Source organism: Urocitellus parryii, chromosome 5 (assembly GCF_045843805.1).
Source record: "Urocitellus parryii isolate mUroPar1 chromosome 5, mUroPar1.hap1, whole genome shotgun sequence".
In the NCBI taxonomy this organism is placed as follows: domain Eukaryota; kingdom Metazoa; phylum Chordata; class Mammalia; order Rodentia; family Sciuridae; genus Urocitellus; species Urocitellus parryii.
The window spans coordinates 115810756-115830291 of record NC_135535.1 but is presented as its reverse complement, the minus strand read 5'-3'; the positions used below and the strand labels follow the sequence as shown (position 1 = coordinate 115830291).

Here is a 19536-nt window from a genome sequence, read left to right as displayed (position 1 = left end):
TAATACACACACACACACACACACACACACACACACACAACCTGAAAGTTTTATTTAAACTTTTTCCTTACTGTTTATTTTGAAATTTTCTCATGATATGGTGTGTATCAGAATATTTTCTATTTGGTTCCTATTCTCAGTGCCAGTCATGACCAACTAGATAACTTTCATGGCTCAATAATGGCCTTCAGTATGAGGAATGAAAATCTCTGCTCCATGGCATGTTTATTTAGAGGAATGTCAGCCTAGACCAGGGACACTAGAAAATGAAAGTTATTTTTACAGATATTCATGGACTAGACTCCCAAATTATGTTTTTTTGAGTTCCCAAGCAGAAACTCTGAACCTGCCTGGTGGCCTGTCTACATACATGCCCAGCAAACACCAAGCCCATGTCCCCAGCTGAGCACCCCACCCTTCTCATAGCTGACCTCCTGGCCCAGAGCACCCCTCCTCCTCTGGCCCTCTACTGGATAAGGGCACCACTCACCCATATCATCCCAGCTAAAAGTTTCATCATCCCTTTCTCCCACCTTGAACTCCAGTCATCTCCAAGTCCTGTTGATACTACTCTCAACGCTACTGTCAGCTCAGTGTCTTTTCCTTAATAAAGCTTCTACATCCATCACCTCCAACCAGGACAATTAGAAGAGCATCCCTCACATCATCCTTGAAGAAGTTAACAGTGTGGTTGTGTCTGTCGGACGTTTGGTTTTCTGAAATCAAACCCAAACATGCTGTTCCCTTAAGCCCTCTGAGTAGCTCTCTGCAGTCTTCTTCCCAACACCTCTTGAGCATCCCCTGCTTTCTCTCCTGGGTCAGTGTAGGTATTTATTAACTGTATCACCTACTGTGTTAGCCATGTAGCTATGTTTTCACTGCATGAAGAGGATGAAATTAAAAACAGGTTGTCACAGAATCATAAATGTGAATGTGTTTTGGGGATCATCCAACTTCATGCTTCTCAATCATAGTTACATGTTAGAACCAGCTGGAGAACATGTAAAAATACCAGTGGAGTTTGGGGGCTATTTTAAAATACCTAGCCCCCAGAATATCAAATTGAATTTGTTTTTTGTTGGGGTCACGGGGAAGGGTTTCAGGTAGTTTTTAAAGCTTCCCAAGGTAACCCTTAGATATAGCCAGGTTTGAGAATCACTGACAAAGTTCCCTAATCAAGAGACTAGGAATACTATGTGGACCAGGGGTTCTGTGTACTGCATGAACTTTTATGTAAATGTGTGTTCCTGTAGGGTGTGCCCAGTTTTGCAAACAGAGGATCTAAATATTCATCAGATTCTCACAAAATTCCCTGACTCCATGAAAGCAAAGATCCTCTGATGCAGATTAAACCTTGCTCTGAATGGTAAGGCTGCATAAAGTAAGGGGCATGAGATCAGGCTGGAGGGAAGCCAAGCCTGGCTCTCGATCCTAGAACACTGGTTAAGCTGCTTCACTCCCATGGCCACGGTTTTCTCTTCTACAATAGAAGAATAATGCCTGCTCTGCAGAGTTATTTAAAGAATTGCAGAGAAGTCTTTTGAAGTACTAAGACAGTACTAGGCATATCAGAGGTTTCATTAATGGTGACCATTATTAGTCCTATCACTGTCACCGCCATTATTACTAATTCTTTTTGATATTTGCAATACTATTTTCTAATAATGCCATTATTAGAAAACAAAGACACTTTGATTTATGGAGCACCTCAGCTTTGTGCCAGATGCCTTAACATGGCATTCTATCCATGCTCACAACAACACTGTGAGGTTGGCTCTGTTCCCATCTCACAGATGAGAAACCAAAGCTCAGAGAAGTTCAGGGGCATACTCAAGGTCTCACAACTAAGCAGTGAGCCCAGTGAACTTGATGGAGACCTTGTCTCCTTGCCACCAGGCTGCTGTGCTCTAGTAAGACCCCGCCAGCTAAGAGTGAACAGAAGCCACTGTGGCATGCTTCACGGGGGCAGAAATCTGCATTTTACAGCCAGCCCCATCCTCTCCCTGCCCCCTTTCCAGCCGCTACTGGCGCAGATGGAATCGGTTCTGCAGGAGAAAGTGCCGGGCCGCCGTCAAGTCTAATGTCTTCTATTGGCTCGTGATCTTCCTGGTGTTCCTCAACACGCTCACCATCGCCTCGGAACATTACAACCAGCCCCACTGGCTCACCGAAGTGCAAGGTGAGCAACGGCCCCGGGCTCTGTCCCCGTCAACTCTTGCTATCTCAGCCCTGGGTCCTGAGGTAATCACAGGCAAGCTGCCAATGGATGTGGCTCTTGGCAGGTGCCCTGTGGAGACACCAAGGCCTGGCAGCTCACATGCCACATGGTCAAAGGCACAACCTGTTTATAAACAGACGTAGCTTACCTGACTGGGGGCATACCATCTGCCTGCCCCCACAGTCACTGCTGGGCTTGGGTGATAAAAATGCTCTGAGACCCTGGGCTGCCAACTTCCCAGAGTGAGTTTTGAATTCATCAGGCCTTACTACAGCCTCCAGGTAGCCTTACCTTGAATACATCAGGATGAGATGAGCCAAAAAACAGGGAAGAGAAAAATAGTACCTGAACCCAAGGAACTGTCCCCAGTGACTGGTTAGGCCCCATCACCCTGTTCTGGACCACTAGAAGGGAGTCCACCAGGCAGCATCAATCCCAGGGAGGGGGCTGCATTCCAGAATCCTGGAGGCAATTAGTCTAGTGGTTCAAAGGTCAGACTCGGACAGCCTGGTTTTAACTTTTTGCCTGGTTGACTTGGGCGGATTACTGGTCTTTGAACCTTTTTCTTCATCTTTATAATAATTCCAAACCTCACAGAATTTTTGTGAAGGGTAAACAGGATAATGCATGCAAAGCCTTTGAGGCATGGTAGATGCTCAATAAATGTTTATTGTGATTTAATTAGATATCCCTTTCCTGTTGGATTGGCCCTAATTGTTTGTTCTGGAAGGAGTGGATGGAAGAAGTATCATGGGAGGGAGGGATGCTGGGCCTTTTTTCTCCAGACGTGATAATTACTGTTTTCTTTCTCCTCTTCCCTCTCTGCTCCCCTCTCACCTCCCTGCTTGGACCCCACTTCTCTCCTGAAACTGCCAGACACAGCCAACAAGGCCCTACTGGCCCTTTTCACTGCGGAGATGCTCCTGAAGATGTACAGCCTGGGCCTGCAGGCCTACTTCGTGTCCCTCTTCAATCGCTTTGACTGCTTCATTGTGTGTGGGGGCATCCTGGAGACCATCCTAGTGGAGACCAAGATCATGTCTCCCTTGGGCATCTCTGTGCTGAGATGCGTCCGGCTGCTGAGGATATTTAAAATCACAAGGTATGTGACACTTCAGTTCCCTATGGAAATAGGACTTGGGGAGAAGTCCTCCAGAAGGCAGGGGATGGGGGCAGGCCTGGGTGGGAGAATCGCTGCTATTTCTGGAAGGGTCTAGCCTCAGCTCCTAATACAACAGACCTCTCTTTGGGTCATTTGGGTGGCATGTTGTTTAGAAGTTTTGTTGGTTGCTAAAACCAGAGGCTCAGCTTAGTGGCTCCAGCAAAGCAGGGATTCAGTCATGTAAGAAGCCCAAAAGTGAGCCACCAAGGTGACTGGGACCCAGTCTTCTCTGACCTTTCCTTCACCAGCCTTGTGCCAATTCCACCCCAGTTGGCTTCTGGGGACTGAGATATCATGTTCAAATTCAAGGCAGGAAGTAAAAAATAAATTAAATAAGGGAAAACCAACCACTGAGTCACTTCCTCACACCCAAGAATCTCTCCCTGACACATCTGTTGGGATGGATACTGTTTAAAAAATAAAATAACAGGCACTAAGGAGGGTATGGAGAATCTGGAACCCCCGTGCACTGTCAGAGGGAATATGAAATTGTGCAGCCACTATACGGCAGTTCCTCAAAAACTTAAAAACAGAATTACCATATGATCTAGTAATTCCACTTCGGGGTATATATCCAAAAGGATTGAAAGCAGGAGCTTGAAGAGATATTTGTACATATATGTTCATAGCAGAATTAATCACAAAACCTAAAAGGTTTGAGCACCCCAAGTATCCATCAACATTTGGATAAACCAAATGTGGGAGATGCATACAATGGACTATCACTCAACCTTCAAGAGGAATGAAATTCTGCCATGTGAATGAACCCTGAGAACATCATACTAAGTGAAATAAGTCAGAAAAATACTGCATGACTCCACTTAGTTCATGTACTTAAAGTAGTCAAAACCATAGAGGCAGCCAGTAGAAGACTGTATGTGAGGGCTGGGGAGAGAGGAAAGGAAAGTGATTATTTAATGGGTACAAAGTTTCATATTTGCAAGATGAAAAGTTCTGGTGATGGTCGTGGTGTTGGCACAATATCATGAGTGTAATACCCTTGAACTGTACACTTAAAAATGGTTAAGATGATCGCTTTTTATATTATATATGTTTTAGCACAATTCTTAAAGTTGGAGATAAAAATCTCTCCCAGAAACCTCACCAGGGGTTTCTGTTCTCAAAACTGTTAGGAAGGCTGAGAAATGGAGTGTCTTAGCCAGGCCTGGGCTGCTGAAATGCAGTGGAGATTCGTCAACTGTGGAGCAAGATGATGGGTATGGTGGCACCGGTGGCTGTCACCCCTCTCCCACACACTCAGCCCCCTCCATCTGTCTGTCTACCCTCTCTCAGACACTGCAGTCTCCCTCAATTTCCTGGCAGGTGTGATTCTCATGAAGAGGACAGGACAGGGGCACAGGAGGGGACAACCTGCTCCAAAACAGTTTTTTTTAGCAGCACTGTGGTCCATCTGGGGTGGTGAAACCAGTTCATTGGATCACAACCATCATTTTCAACCCCTGTACTGAGATACAATTCATCTGCCATATATTCATTTACCCTTTGGAATGCATTATTCAAAGGGTTTTGGTCTATTACAGAGTTTGCAACCATCGCCACATTCTGGTTTTAGGACATTCTCATCACTCCCTATTTCTCTCAACTTCCCTCCCAGCCCTAGACACGAATGCTTTAGGTCTGTATAGATTTGCCTATTGTGAACTATTCCTATAAATGAGATCATACATTATGCGGTCTTCCACGACTGACTTCTTTCACTTAGTGGAATATTATCAGGACTCATTCAGGTTGTAGCATATATACGTTTTTTATTGCTAAATAATATTCCATTGTATGGATATATCACATTGTGCTTATTCATTTGTCAGTTATGAGATTCAGTTGTTAGCATTTTGGGCTACTATGAATAATGTTGCTATGAACATTCATATTCAAGTTTTTGTATAGATTATATGTTTTCATGTCTCTTGGATATATATAACTAGGAATGAAATTTCTATGGCATTGGCTAACTCCGTAATTAAGATCTTGAAACAGTTTTTGGTGATAGTCGTGGTGTTGGCACAAAATTATGACCGTACTTAATGTCCTTGAACTGACAAGCTGTTTTCTATAGACGGGGCCATTTTATGTTCCCATGAACAGTATACAGTATCAGGGCTTCAAATTCTCCACATTCTCACAATGATGATTTATATTTATTTGCTTTCTTTTTAGTTTTGTAATATTTTTATTTTTAATTGACACTTAGTAATCCTGTGGATCTGGGGAGTACAGTATGCCATTTCAATGCACGTAGACTCTGTATAATGATTAGACTCAGCTCCTTGGTACATCCATCACCTCAGACATTTACTGCTTCTTTGTGTTGGGGACATTCAGTATCCTCTCTATAAGCTATTTGAAACCATCAATTAATTGTTGTCAACCATAGTTATCCTCCTGTGCTACAGAACATTCTTCCTACCTAACGGCCCCTTTACCTGCTAACCCTCCTCTTCCCATCCCCTTTGCCCCCACACCCTTCCCTGCCTCTGGTAACTATTCTATTCTATTCTATTCTCTACTCCTTTGAGATCAATTTTTTTTTGGCTTCCACACATCAGTAAGATCATGCAGTACTTGCCTTTCTGTGCCTGACTTACTTCAGTTAGCATAATGTCCTCCAGTTCCACTCATGTTGCTACAAATGACAGAATTCCATTTTTCTTGTCACAACCATCATTTTTAATTAAAGAATGAAATAGAATGGAAAAACATCAGTAGGCCTCCTTGGCCAAAACATGTGCATTGTTACAGAAGAGCCCTTGAGATGTGTATGTGATATATGTTTATGCTTTCTTAATGTGGGTTGTGGTCTACTTAAAAGGACATATCAAAAACACCAGGAGGAAGCTTTCAAACTGTCCCCCCACAAGGCAGAAGCCCCTTTCCTTAAGAATCTCTTTTGAGACACTCCCCCCACCCACCCACGCAAACACAAATCTTTGCTCTGGGAAACTTTGATAATAGGAGCATTAAAGCCACTAACTGTATTGTGTTGAAGAAAGCAGTGGAGGCTGGTATCTCCACTTTAAGGACAAAACTCATCAGAGCTGTCTCAAGGTATTCCAAACTTGACTGAGTCACCAGGGCCATGCAAAGCATCCCTGAGTTTCCCTGCTCTCTTCACAATTCTCTCAGCAACCATTCAAATGCACAGGTTCCTGAGCTCCAGCAAGTCAAGGCCTTCAAATGTTGAGTTCAGTGCCAGGCGCAGGAAGCACTCACTCAATAACCAGAGATTTTATCATTAGTTCAACAAGTCTCATTGCTATTATCAGGAGAAGGAAGAAGGACAAAAGGGCTAAGAGTAGCATACACATTCTCACACTCACTTATTTATCCACCGTATATACAGCCCTTTGTCACTTTGTGATAGAGGTATGTTCTGAAACTGCATTTTTCAGTTTCACCATTGTGTGCATATCACAGAGAGAACCCACACAGACTAGAAGGGCTGTGATGTCACAAGAGATGTTATCTTAGGGGACCACCGCACCATCATAAATACAGTCCCTTGACTTAAATGTCATTTTGGGGCTCATGAGTACAGTGTGTTGAATTCTGAGAGGTTAAAAAAAAAGATGGTGTGAAGTGAACCCAGGATAAATTTATAGTCTGGTTGTGAGGTGAAGATTGTGCATATGAAAAGATTAAGGAAACTCTAAGACAGGATATAACAAGCTGACAAAGTATGTGTGGGGGAAATAGCTGCTATGGGAACTTGGGAACAGGAGCAAGTCCCTGAGAAGGTTTAATATCAGGTAAAGGACTTCAAGGGCATGAAGAATTTAAATCCACACATTTAACATTCTAGTACAACAACCTGCTTCCCTCTCTTCCCCCAGAAAAGCTCTTCTTGACCATCCTGAATATATTGGCATTAAAGAAAATCCCCGGTTTATAATAAAAGTAGTAGAAAAACCAATAGTAATAATCATTAGTGCACATCAGGGCTCACTATGTACCAGAAAGGGTGATATGAAAGTTGACATCCAGTAGCTCCAATAATCCTGACAACCACGTCTAAGAGGATGAGAGTAGGGTACTATAATTATTGGTATTCCCACTTTGCAGATGAGGAAACTGAAACTTAAGAGTGTTAAGTCACTTGCCTGAGATCACACAACTGCTCGTGGGTAACACTGGGAGTAAAAAGCAGGTCCTCTTGCAGACTGCCTGTGCTTCTGACCCCACTGTGATGCACTGAACTACCTTGTTTTTTTGTGTCCTGAGATAGGACCTCAAGAATTCTTTGCATATGGATTCTTATTAGATAAGTGCTGATTCAACTTGCTGCTCCTGGAGTCTGGTAAAATCTAATTTTTGCTTGGACTTTTCGGTGCCTTTTAAATAATACTCAAAAGTCCACTTCTTGAAATTCTGTTTGTTTGTTTGTTTTCCTATAGAAAAAAAAATCTTGCATCTAGATATTGTTAGAGCATCTTTAAGAAACTGAGCATTCAATCTATTTGGATCACCAATTTATCTATACCTAATGCAAAAACATGGCCAAGGAACTATTTTTCAAAATCTGTCTTTATTTTTTTTGTTGTTTTAATTAGTTATACATGACAGTAGAACATATTTATGCACTTTGATGTATCATACATAGGTGTGATATAATTTCTCATTTTTCTGAGTGTACATGTTGCAGAATCATGTTGGTTATGTAGTCACATATATACATAAAGTAATAATGTCTGTTTCATTCTACTATCTTTCCTATTCCCACATCGCCTCCCCTCTTCTCCCTTCACTTCCCACTATCTAACATTCTAGTAACATTCTAGTAATTCTAAGGTAACACTCTTCTTCTCTATCAAAATCTGTCTTGATCAGAGAGCTTTTCATAGCCCTTTCACAAGAAGGATTAGTAGTATTTTCAGATCTCTAGAAAGATTGTAAACAGGATAATTACATTATTTAATTGGAAATTATTTGGGCAAAGACCATCATCTTCCTCTTTTGAAGTCTCCAAACTCTCTGGAGACTGCTGGGAAACAACAAAGACATTGGTTGTGTTGGGAATTCTGTGCTTCCTCTGACCCTTGTCCCCCAACCCAGACTTGTAAGCAAAAATCACCATAGTCACCCAGAAACTTCCCACAATGTGGGCCATGAGTGGTCACTATGGTTCATTAAACAGCCTTGACATGGGTCACCTTTGTGGTCATGGCATCAAACAGGTGTATTTCTCCCCTCCTTTTGAAACCCCCTTGAGAATACTTTGCAATGTCTCTTTACAATTTGTATGTTGAAGATGCATTTTTTAACAGTGTAGTTTAAACCAGCAACTGAGACTCTCAAACTTGGTGGAAACCCTTAGGGAGCTTGCTGAAGACTTCACCTCAATGGATTGGTCAGCAACTCCTGGAGAGCCCTATGTTGATGGTCCAGTGACTTTACTTTGAGAACTAATGGCTTAATTTCCCACTGCTATCCTTTGTCCATTCTTTTGCCTTAAAACGTAGCCCTCTATATGCAATCAAAAACCTTGATCCTTACCTCTCCTCTGTCTTCTCTGTCCTGTACTCCCTAACGGTGTCAAGATTATGTAACTGAATGCAAAATGTTTTTGCTGAGTGCAAAGCCAATAAGTACAACCATGAGATGAAAGAGTAAAGGAAGGTTTATAATTTGCAGCAAGTAGAGAGTGCACTAGGGATGTTTCTCAAAGCACAGCTTCTTCCCAAACAAAAGCAGCAAGGGAGTTTTATTGGGGAGACAGGTGCCTCTTCGTATTGTAGACTTACCATCACAGGTGGGGCCTAACATATTTCTGCACATGTGGGCTTTGAGATCATGTGTCTCATACATTGCATGTTTGTTTGGAAATGGTGAGTGGGAACACATCATGGGTGGAGAATTTAGCATCATAATGAGATTATAATGAACAAGATCACCCAGAAGAATGATTTGGGGCAATTTGGCTGGCTTAAATGGTTCCTTGTTTCAGATAAAGTTCTCCTGAGGGCTTTATCTGAAACAAACAAACAAACAAATAACTGGAAGGGATATAGCCGGGTCCCTTGTCTCTTCTTCCCCTGATTTGGGAATCAGGCACAGGTGTTTAACCCTATGAGTTCCTACATAACAACCAGCAATCATACTTTTGATAGTTCTTGACTGAGGGAACACACAATGGTAAGAGTTACTAAGAATTCGGCAAAGCTTTTAAATCAACTTGATTTTTATGAATACTTGCACATCTGTATGCATTTGAAATATGCATTATAGTACTCAAATCAGCATAGAGTACTATAATGCTAGATGTAATTATGGATTCATGGATCCCTTCTTATAATTTCATTGCCATTCTCCCTGCTCTTAAGGTTTATGGTCCAAGAGTTGAGAACTACTGATCTAGATCAGTGATTCTCTACCATGGTGTCATGACACCTTGCCATGTTCAGAGCAGTTGAACAATGTATAGCAAGCAATCTGATATTGCTTGCAATGTGTATAGTAATATGAAAGCTAAAGTGCCAAAGTTTATGAATGGTGTCTCTAAAAAATAAAAAAATATTTTTTATTTATTAATGGGAGTGCTTGTTGTCCTTGTAGCACCAGCACTCTCTGTGACTTGCATTCTCAAATGCTTTTATGAATGGGCAAGACCAGGATGGACTGAGTCTAGCCATGTTGCCTAAAGGAGCAGGAGTCTCAAGAATATCATTATGAACATGAATTATTATTAGTGTGCTTACATATGGGGGGTTTTATCAAAATCTAAGATCTGAGAACATCTTCAGGAGTATACAATGCCTGTGAATATCATCCATCCATATGTCTCATGAAGAAAAAAAAAAAAAAGACTGGGAACCCTGTGCTAGACTGTAAGTCAACTGATTACTGAATGTTCATAGTGCTGTGAGTGAGAAATCACATAAAAAGAAAGAATAGGAAGACAAGATTTCTACCTGAGAACAATGAGGCATGCACATGGCCAAAATCTTTATCATCTGAGGGTAAATTACCCATAACAGCTGGTCTTCTAGCCACAGGATGAATTGGGTTCTTTTTCCTGCTTTGGAGCTTTATGGGGCTCTCACTGTTGCCAGGAGTCAATATCTAGTGCATCTACTCTTTGTCTGTCCTTATCTTTCTGTGCTGAGGATAAAGGGCTTCCCATAGATTAGATCCAGATGTGAGTTCAGTTTACTAATTACATCTCATTTTTATGCAATTGGCTTTTAAATGCACCAAGATTCCTGTAGCACTGGCTGATTTCCTTCCCCTTAAACCTTCAATCACTCTCTATTTCTCCTCCCCTGCAGTGTACCATCCAGGCCCTGCAATGCCCTCCAGGCCCGGAAATCTGAGATTAGGCTGACTCAGCACAGCCACAGTCACACAGGAATCGTGGGCACCCATGGAGCCAAGCCATTCACAGATCTTCCAGGCTCTAAAGATCCCCCAAGTCCCTGCCAGAGTCTGGAAGTGAACACCAGTCCCACCCCCATGTCTCCCCAGCTGACCCCACCACCTTCTTGCCCTCACTCTCCTCAAGGACCCATGGAGCCTCTGAGCTCATTAAGGGCCTTTATTTTTTTAAAAAAATCTGACATTTGCCCAGTTCCCAGGCAAGGGTCTATGAAGATGGCAACTCAAACTCAAGAGCCTGCATGCTAACTCACACAGGAAGGGTAGTTATTCTCTGGGACAGTAACTGTTACTTGCTGGGGATTAAGGGAATACTGGTGAGGAAGAATGTGCTCCCTTCCTAAGCCTGACACATCTAGCTCACACTCCAGAACCTTCCCAAAGCCCTGCACCACACAGGGGCCCACTAGGTAACCCTGAGTAGCTGCACAGTCCAGAGGCACACCCACCCAAGGCCATCCTAAAGACAAGGCCAGACTGTCTTACCATCCTGGACAGGTTTGTTCCCCATGCAGGTTCCTTCTGCAAGGTGACCAAGGCCTCTGATGCAAATGGGGAAGACAAGCCCTCTGAGCTTATTAGCCAAGTGGAAAACATAAAATGGGCTTCCCAATCTTGCTAGGATGGAGTGGGCAGGGGCAAGTGCCAGCAGGAACTGAACCAGTAGAGGAAGCCTTGGGCCTGAGGCTGTACCAGACCTTGACGGAGATAGTCTAGAATTCTCTGTGGTTCCTCCTCCTGGCTCAGGATACACCCCTTCATCCTCCTGTCACTCTGATGACTCCAGACCCCACGGTTTCTTCAAAGACCAGAGTTGGACTTCACTGCATCTCTAATTCAAGGACACGCATCTCTTGCATCTCTGTAGCTGGTCCAGGGAATGGAGAGGGCCAGGCTGAGCCTACTCACTGACTGAACTCTACCTGCGTCTCCAGGCTCTTACCTAGCTAGCTCTCACTCCAGAACCTTCCCAAAGCCCTGCACCACACAAGTTTATCACATGAAATTTGCTTTATAAATGCATTTCCAATAATAGATCACTTGACACCAAAACTAAGAGGATTTTTTTTTTACCCCTTAAGATGAAAATGGTTGGGACAGGTATAAATTTAGTCATGACCCTCTCTGGAACAGAGAGAGAGAGTAATATGGGGCATTTGCAAAGCATCCAAAGCCATGGCACTATTGTTTTGAAGTTCTTTTATTTATAGCAAGTTCAAGGCTTGTGTTATACCAGAATAAAGAAAGGTAAAGAGCCCAGCCCTGATCTTTTTAAAGTAAAAGGTTTGATAGATGAAAGTTCCAGTTCAAGGAAGGTCAGGTTACTCTATTATAGAAGAGGAAGAAGAATTCCACAGAGCCCCAAACCCAAAGACAGACTCCCAGAGGGAAACAGATGGGGATCAAAGTGTCCCTGAACAGAGGGTGGTAACTAAAACCAGGAGAGATGGAGGGACAAGGTAACCATAGGAATGAATAAATGGATAATCAGCAAGCAAGAAGTCTTCAAGAAGGCTGGGGAGGAGGAGAGGAAGGGAAAGGAGAGAACTTAGGTAGCAGAACACTTAAGCCGGTCAAAAGCCTCAAATGCACCATAGTTTATAGAGAAAACAGCAAGCTGGTTGGATGGGGAACAGGGTAGGCAAAGACGCACACTTTGGAGAAGGTGACACAGAGTGGCCAGAGAACAGAACAGGAGAATTGATGCCAGGGATGGTGGTGCCAGTGTGTGTCTGGGGAGGGGACCGGAGGCTCCGAGCTGGCCATGGGCCTCTGGCCCCTGCATGTGAGCCACTGCGGTCAGGGGCCTGCATGTGCCCTGTTCTGAAAAGAGAATCTCAGGTGTCCCCAAGTTCCCTACAAAGTCTGTGGCCAGAAACACCAAGTATTTTTTTCTGATTCTTCTCACTTTTCTCCAGAGCGCTTCCTTTTTTGGTGTGTGAGTGTGTACATTTCATATTTTTGATCAATTAGGATAAAAGCCTATGTTGATTGTTAATACACCATTAACCCTACCCATTTACCACCAGCTACTCTTTCTAAAAAGGAGAGTGATTCTGGGACATGAGGCCATCATCCCATCTTCAGGCCCTGGCAGTCATGGCCACAGAGAGTCACATTGGCAACAAGGAGGAGAGAGTTTGACCATAAGGCTGCCAGCCATTTCATCTAAATGGTCTTTCTTCACCCCCTCCACTGCCAAGCTGCCACCTGAACACCTAGAGGTCTCATCTATACCAATGAAAATGAAGCTCTGGATCCAGTTAGTGTTCTTTGCCACAATAGCATTTAGGCAATGCTTTGATCCGTCTCCTGGAGAGTGCTTGTCTACGTGCTTAGAGATGGACATTTCAGCAAACTAGGTACCCCTCAGAATGCCAGGCCATTGGCCCCAGCTTGTCTCTTTTACTTCTTTTCCAAAGGGACAGAAAGTACAGGTGGCAGGCCAGCCTTCGGTCACAAGTCCATCTTGCCCTGTTGAAAGGAAGCAACCGCTCATGGAAGAAAAGCAGCATGTGCAGCCATGATTTCCTTTTTTCTTAACCATGGCTCACCCACATGACTGGTCAAAGTGCAGTATCTTTTGAGCCCAGGTGTCCCTCATGTGGTGGGCATGATGGTGCCTGTGTACCTGGATGCCGTCATCTCCTAATCAGAGCCGGCACATGCACACCAGGATGGGCATTCTCCCATTCACAGTGCTCTTCCAGGGATGCTATCCAAGGATCTCAAAACCATGGCAACCTGTTTTCTTTAGGAAAACTGATCCATATTAATTTGATACATGGTCTTGGGATGGAACAGTTAGGAATATCAGAAACTCCCTATCCATGGGTTTAGGGAAACTAAAAGAATAGGAATGACATGTGAGGGCTGGGGATGTGGCTCAAGTGGTAGCGCGCTCGCCTGGCATGCGTGCGGCCCGGGTTCGATCCTCAGCACCACATACCAACAAAGATGTTGTGTCCGCCCAGAACTAAAAAATAAATATTAAAAATTCTCTCTCTCCTCTCTCACTCTCTCTTTAAAAAAAAAAAAAGGAATGACATGTGAGAAGCTATAGACAGCCATTCCTCATGGTTGGGCTCACTGCATTTTCGACTTAGGTATATACATGAGAGGTCACACCACCCACCCCTGCTACCACCTCACAACGCACACACAAACACACGCTGGGGTGTCTGTGACTCTAGGGTCTCTTTTATTTCCCTTCAGTAAATTCAGATGTGCCACACTTATGGTAAAGTTCATTCATTCACTCATTCCTTCAACAGAATACTAGTGTAGCACCTTTATGAGGACAAGCCCTGATGAAAGAGCTAGGGATATAAACAAAACAAATGAATTCCTTTTCCCTTGGACCTTACATTCTAGAGAAGGAAAGGAGACACTAGATACAGAATTAAGTCTCTGTCAGGTGGTGATAAATGATAATTTTTAAAGCAGGATCTGGTGTTAGCTTGGAGGTCTGGGAAAGCTGCTCTGGGGGGTTAGAGGACACCAGGATCCCAAGGGTTGCTGAAGAGCCCTGCAGACAGCAGAAATAGCAAGAACCAGGAAGGTGGGGCGTTTGGAATTTGTGGGAACAGAGGATGCTGGTGTGACTGGAGTTACCCAGGGAGGAAGAGCGTAGCAGGTTGCTGAGGCAGTGGGAGCCAGAATTCGCAGGTCTGTGGGACTTCATGAGAACTCAGGGGCTTTTATGCCAAGGAGCAAAAGAAGTAGCTAGAGGGCCAAAGTGTGGTCGAGGCTTGATGTGGCAGCATGCTGCGAGAGCGTGCTGCGATGCTGCTGTGGTATGGAAAATTGCTACAGCCTGCTGGGGTTGAGGCAGGCCCACCAGGTAAGAGGCTAACCCACAAATCAATGAAGGAGGCTGGAAGCCTGGACAAGGTGATAGGGGTGATGGGAGCTGGCCAAATCTGGATCTGCTTTGAAGATGGAGTTTGCCGACATGGGCTGAGAGAGAGGCATAACAGACTGCCTTCAGGTTCTCATGTTCTGCGGGGTGAAGTAGGACTTTGGGCATACCACAGTGGTGTTATGCACCGCCATCCATTCACCATGTGAAGCCCATACTTTTCTAGGGTAGTCCTTGGGGTGAGGAAGACGGGAGGGTTGTGGGGTAGTACAGGAAAGGTTTCTCTTTTAACCTTTTAAACAGTTTAAACCAGTGTTTGCTTCATGGTCTGCCATTCTTTTTTTTTTTTTTTTTTTTTTTCGAGAGAGAATCTTATTTTTTTGTAGATGGACACAACACAATGCCTTTTATTTTTATGTAGTGCTGAGAATCGAACCTGGGTTCTGCCCATGCTAGGCGAGCGCTCTACCACTAAGCCACAATCCCAGCCCCATGGTCTGCCATTCTTGACCATGACCACTCTTAATGCCAACTCTGCTGCCAGTCCCCCAGGGTACTCACCAGTGGCCATTCTCATGCCCAGGCACTCCCGATGGGGTCTTCTCTCCTGATGACTCAGTTTGCTTCAGTCTCCTCTTCCCTGGAGCCCCGGGCACTCCAAGGGGCCCCAGGTCAGGAAATGTTCCTCCCACCCCACCTTCCTCTCTGCCTCCTAGTCTGGTCTTTTCTTCGAAGCTTAAACCCATATATGGTGACTTTCTCTGGCTCCCTCTAGGGGTCTCATGGATGTCAGATGTAGCTGAACAAGACTAGAGTGAATTATTTCCCATGTGTCTGTGTACCTCATGGTAATTAAGACTCCAGTCTTCCATGGATATTGAGACTTTTCTAGAATATTCCATGGCAATTGAGCACACAGAGGACCTCTCGGGGACCTATGACCTCAATCCACATGCAGATACCCACCCCTCTGTTCAGCTGGAAATTTTCATTATCAATATGCTCTGAAGTTACTGGTTCCCAATACCAGTTTATTGACAAGTACTGGACCAGCTTGCATAACAAGCATGCTGGTCTTGCTGCCACCCAGGATCATAATTCCATCCGCAAGTCCCTCAGTAAATTGCACTCTGTGCAGACCAAGCCTCAGCACCAGAGAGTATGATTCCATGGTTCTAGGTGAGACTTGAGAATCAGCATTTAGGAAATGATAAAGCACTCAGTGGGTTTTTCTCTCCAGGTAGGGTTTGGAAAATAACTGTAAATATAAGTGGGGAGGGTGTTCTACCCCTAAAGAGGTTCCATTACATCTTGCTTTAAGCAGATCACCACAACATCCCAGCAACCTATCAATTTTGTTGGGTGTTTCAGAGCAATCCAGCCTTGAAATATGAGACCCAAGACAGAGCAGCAAATAGATCTAGGTCTGCACAGAGTGCAGTTTATTGGGGGATTTACAGTCCTGAGTGGCAGCAAGACCAGTAGGACCCCTGCAATTTGGGTCAGAAAGAGAGGTGTATTTATGGGTTAGGACAAAGGTGGCTTTATCCTGCCTGGAATGTACCTGGCCTATCTCAAGATAACATGGAAGAGTCAGGTACATCCCTGAAATCAGGGTCTTGTATAGCCCCACATATGACTGATGGTTTTGTCTATTGATAGTTTGCTAGAAAGCTATGCAGGAAAAACTGACTAGGGCTGCTCTGGGGAATCATGGTAGTTATGACTCAAGATGGCTGTGGTCATGGCAAGCTGAATCCATATACTGAGTTGGGCAGAACTTATCTAAAGTTCCCCAAAGATGGGGGACATGGAGGAGAAACAAACAAGCAAGCAAGCAAGCAAGCAAATGAACAAAAATAACTCAAAAAATAACTAAGAGTCTATTTTGGTGAGTTAAGACTGCCAAAAATAAAAAACTTGTAAGAGCATTTATAGAACAGATATAAATACAGATGCAATAAATGCACGTGAATGCTCTGCATACATGAGAGCTGGAGGGGTCAGTCTTCATGTCTCTCTCACATTCCATCAGCAAATCCTGTGGGTCTGTCTTCAAACCAAGCCTGAATTTGGCCACTGTGACAGGCAGGCAAAAGAAAGGTGGGGACAGGCTGATTTTGCAAAGGAGAGAGCAACATTAAAGACCCAGGTTGGGAGGAAGTTCATGTTTACATCCAAATTGTTGGCCCATCTGCTTCTTTCCCTTAATATGGAACCATTCTCTGGAGAGAAATGCCAGGGCTGGGGTGCAGCTGTGGGGCAGCCACAGGTTAGTTCACACGTCATGTGCTGAAGTAGCAAAAGCAGTTCCCTGAAGGGGTTGATGATGAGTGGGAATCTCTTAAGAGGAGGGAATCAGAATCGTGTTCTGGAAGGCAGGCAGGACAGAGGCAGAGCTGTGGGGAAAGGCATTTGGAGCTGTGTCTCTATTCTATTTCCTGATCCTGAACTAACCATTGCACAAGTGCCCAAGCCACATCCAGAAGCCATTGGTAGGTTCCCTCCACTCACTTTTCCAAGAGAATGGGGTTCCCTTGGGCCATGAGGGGCCTCTGTACAAATAGTGGAGGGGCTCAGTGACCGTAAGGAGTGGGACTTCTTTTCCAGGTATCCCACCTGCCACCCCCCTCTGCTCAGGGAAGAGCTTCCAGCCTTGCTCACAGAGAACACCTGCTCTGAGCTGTCCCCAGTGGGTATGATGGGGATGTTATGATAAGTGTTTCACCAAACTTATCTGCTGTCAGTGTCTTGTGGATGCTTTTCAAAAATACAGATATCTGAGCCCCCAACTACAGCTACTGAATTAGAATTTCCAAAAGAATGGCTTTATAAAAACCAATCCTTAGGACAGGGTAAATGTGGGAAACTATGCTAGACCTTGTTCTCTCTCTCTCTCTTTCTCTCTCTCTCTCTTATATATATATATATGTGTGTGTGTGTGTGTGTGTGTGTGTGTGTGTGTGTGTGTGTATTATATGGACATAATACCTTTATTTTATTTTTACGTGGTGCTGGGGATTGAACTCAGTGCCTCACGTGTACTAGGCAAGTGTACACTGAGCCACAACCCCAGCCCCCTTGCACCCTCTCTTACTCACAGATAGTTTGATTCATACTTCTTAATCCACACCTAAAGACTAACAGTGAACAGTGATAATGACAATAATTAAGTTGGTAACTGTTATCAACTGCACGCCAGGCACTATACTATGGGCCTTTGGGGGTGAGGGGGATTATCTCATGCGAATCCCAGTTATCTGTTGAAGTACATGCTACTGTTATCTCCATTTTTTCAGATGGGGAGGCAGAAAATAGGGAAACTAAGTAGCTTGTCCAAAGGGACATGCAGCCAGCAGCTGGCCCTGCTGGGTGGGAACTCAGGCTTCTGACCCCAGCACCCCATCTCTTCATCATTACACATCACTGATGTTGGAACCTGAACTTACCAGCTCTGCACTCTGATTGTGAGTCCAGTTCACACCACCACCACCACCCCTGCCCCAGGAAAGGGAAAAAGAGCAGGTGGTGGAGACTCATCTGAGAACTTTCAGTGGGCACGTAGATGAGGATTGATGGGAAGGAAGGAGAGGGAAAACAGGCTGACCTCCCTCATCTGGTCCTCAGGTACTGGAACTCCCTAAGCAACCTGGTGGCGTCCTTACTGAACTCTGTGCGGTCCATCGCCTCCCTGCTTCTGCTTCTCTTCCTCTTTATCATCATCTTCTCCCTCCTGGGGATGCAGCTCTTTGGAGGAAAGTTCAACTTTGATGAGATGCAGACTCGGAGGAGCACATTTGATAACTTCCCCCAGTCCCTCCTCACTGTGTTTCAGGTATGGACTCTTCTCTGCTGGGATTCTGAGGGTGGTTCGGTGGTGGAGGAGATGGGTGGGGAGGAAGAAGGAGCCTTGAAAAAGGTGGTGGAAAGTGTCACCCTTTCAATGGGAACAAGGCCAGCCTAGATCAGGCCTGAGGGTCCCTGGTGTATCCAGCTCTTTTTGTAGTTTCCCCTCATCCAACTCCATTGGAATTCCTCTGGTGGGCAAACCATTGGAAGAAAAAATCTAGTCGTTTAAAAATGCTCCCCTAGCCATATAACCCTTTAGTCAAATTAAATCTACATGAAAGCCCAAACAGAAAAAAGAAAAATAGTCTGCTCATTTGGGGGAATGGAGAGTGATGGGGTTCTGTTTTTGCTTGCCCTTGGGAAAAGACCTAAGTAACTCAGAGAGTTGTGATTTCATAGCTGTTTCGGCTTACAGCAGGGCTAAAGTAGCACTATTTAAGTCTAAGAGTAGATTGACTCCTAGAGAAAAATAAATAATATGTGCAGGTTGCCAGGATCTAAGGATGATGCCCATTGTCTGATGTTTGGGACAATTGGCTGTAGCACGGCACCGGCACCATGAACACAGTAAAGGGGCACTGACCCCCTCCCCAGAGAAAGGGCTAAAGGTGATCATCTCATGCACTGGATATAAATAGTAGGAGAGATTTTGACCACGATGCCTTTTCAGTCCCTCCCCCAAGTAATATTTGCCAGTGGCCATGCATCTTGTCTAAGGATAGAGTCAAACTTGCTCAGGTCAATAGCCTAGTAACCCTGGGGAGGAGAATTGGGGGTTAGAAGAAGAGATAAAAATGGAAAAGAGATTTGTGTTCGCATACTGGGGCAGGGCAGGGGAGTTTTGGGGTTTGCTGTTGGTCTAACGCTGTGTCCCTTATTGGTGGGAATGTGTCATTCAGATCCTGACCGGGGAGGACTGGAATTCGGTGATGTATGATGGGATCATGGCTTATGGCGGCCCCTCTTTTCCAGGGATGTTAGTCTGTATTTACTTCATCATCCTCTTCATCTGTGGAAATTGTATCCTTTGTTGCTGCCCCCAACCCCTGCTGCCCC

At 44.5% G+C, this 19536-nt stretch overlaps 1 protein-coding gene across 24 annotated transcripts in view; it reads left to right on the top strand.

The window, feature by feature from the left end:
• The window catches only part of Cacna1c (calcium voltage-gated channel subunit alpha1 C), a 697711-nt gene that overhangs the window by 576482 nt on the left and 101693 nt on the right, over nt 1-19536 (top strand). For all 24 annotated transcript variants that reach the window (XM_077798896.1, XM_077798895.1, XM_077798894.1 and 21 more), the window contains 4 exons: nt 2019-2179; nt 3095-3320; nt 18259-18466; nt 19380-19500. In XM_077798896.1, coding sequence (XP_077655022.1) covers nt 2019-2179; nt 3095-3320; nt 18259-18466; nt 19380-19500 — 716 coding nt within the window. The remainder of the gene's footprint in view (nt 1-2018; nt 2180-3094; nt 3321-18258; nt 18467-19379; nt 19501-19536) is intronic.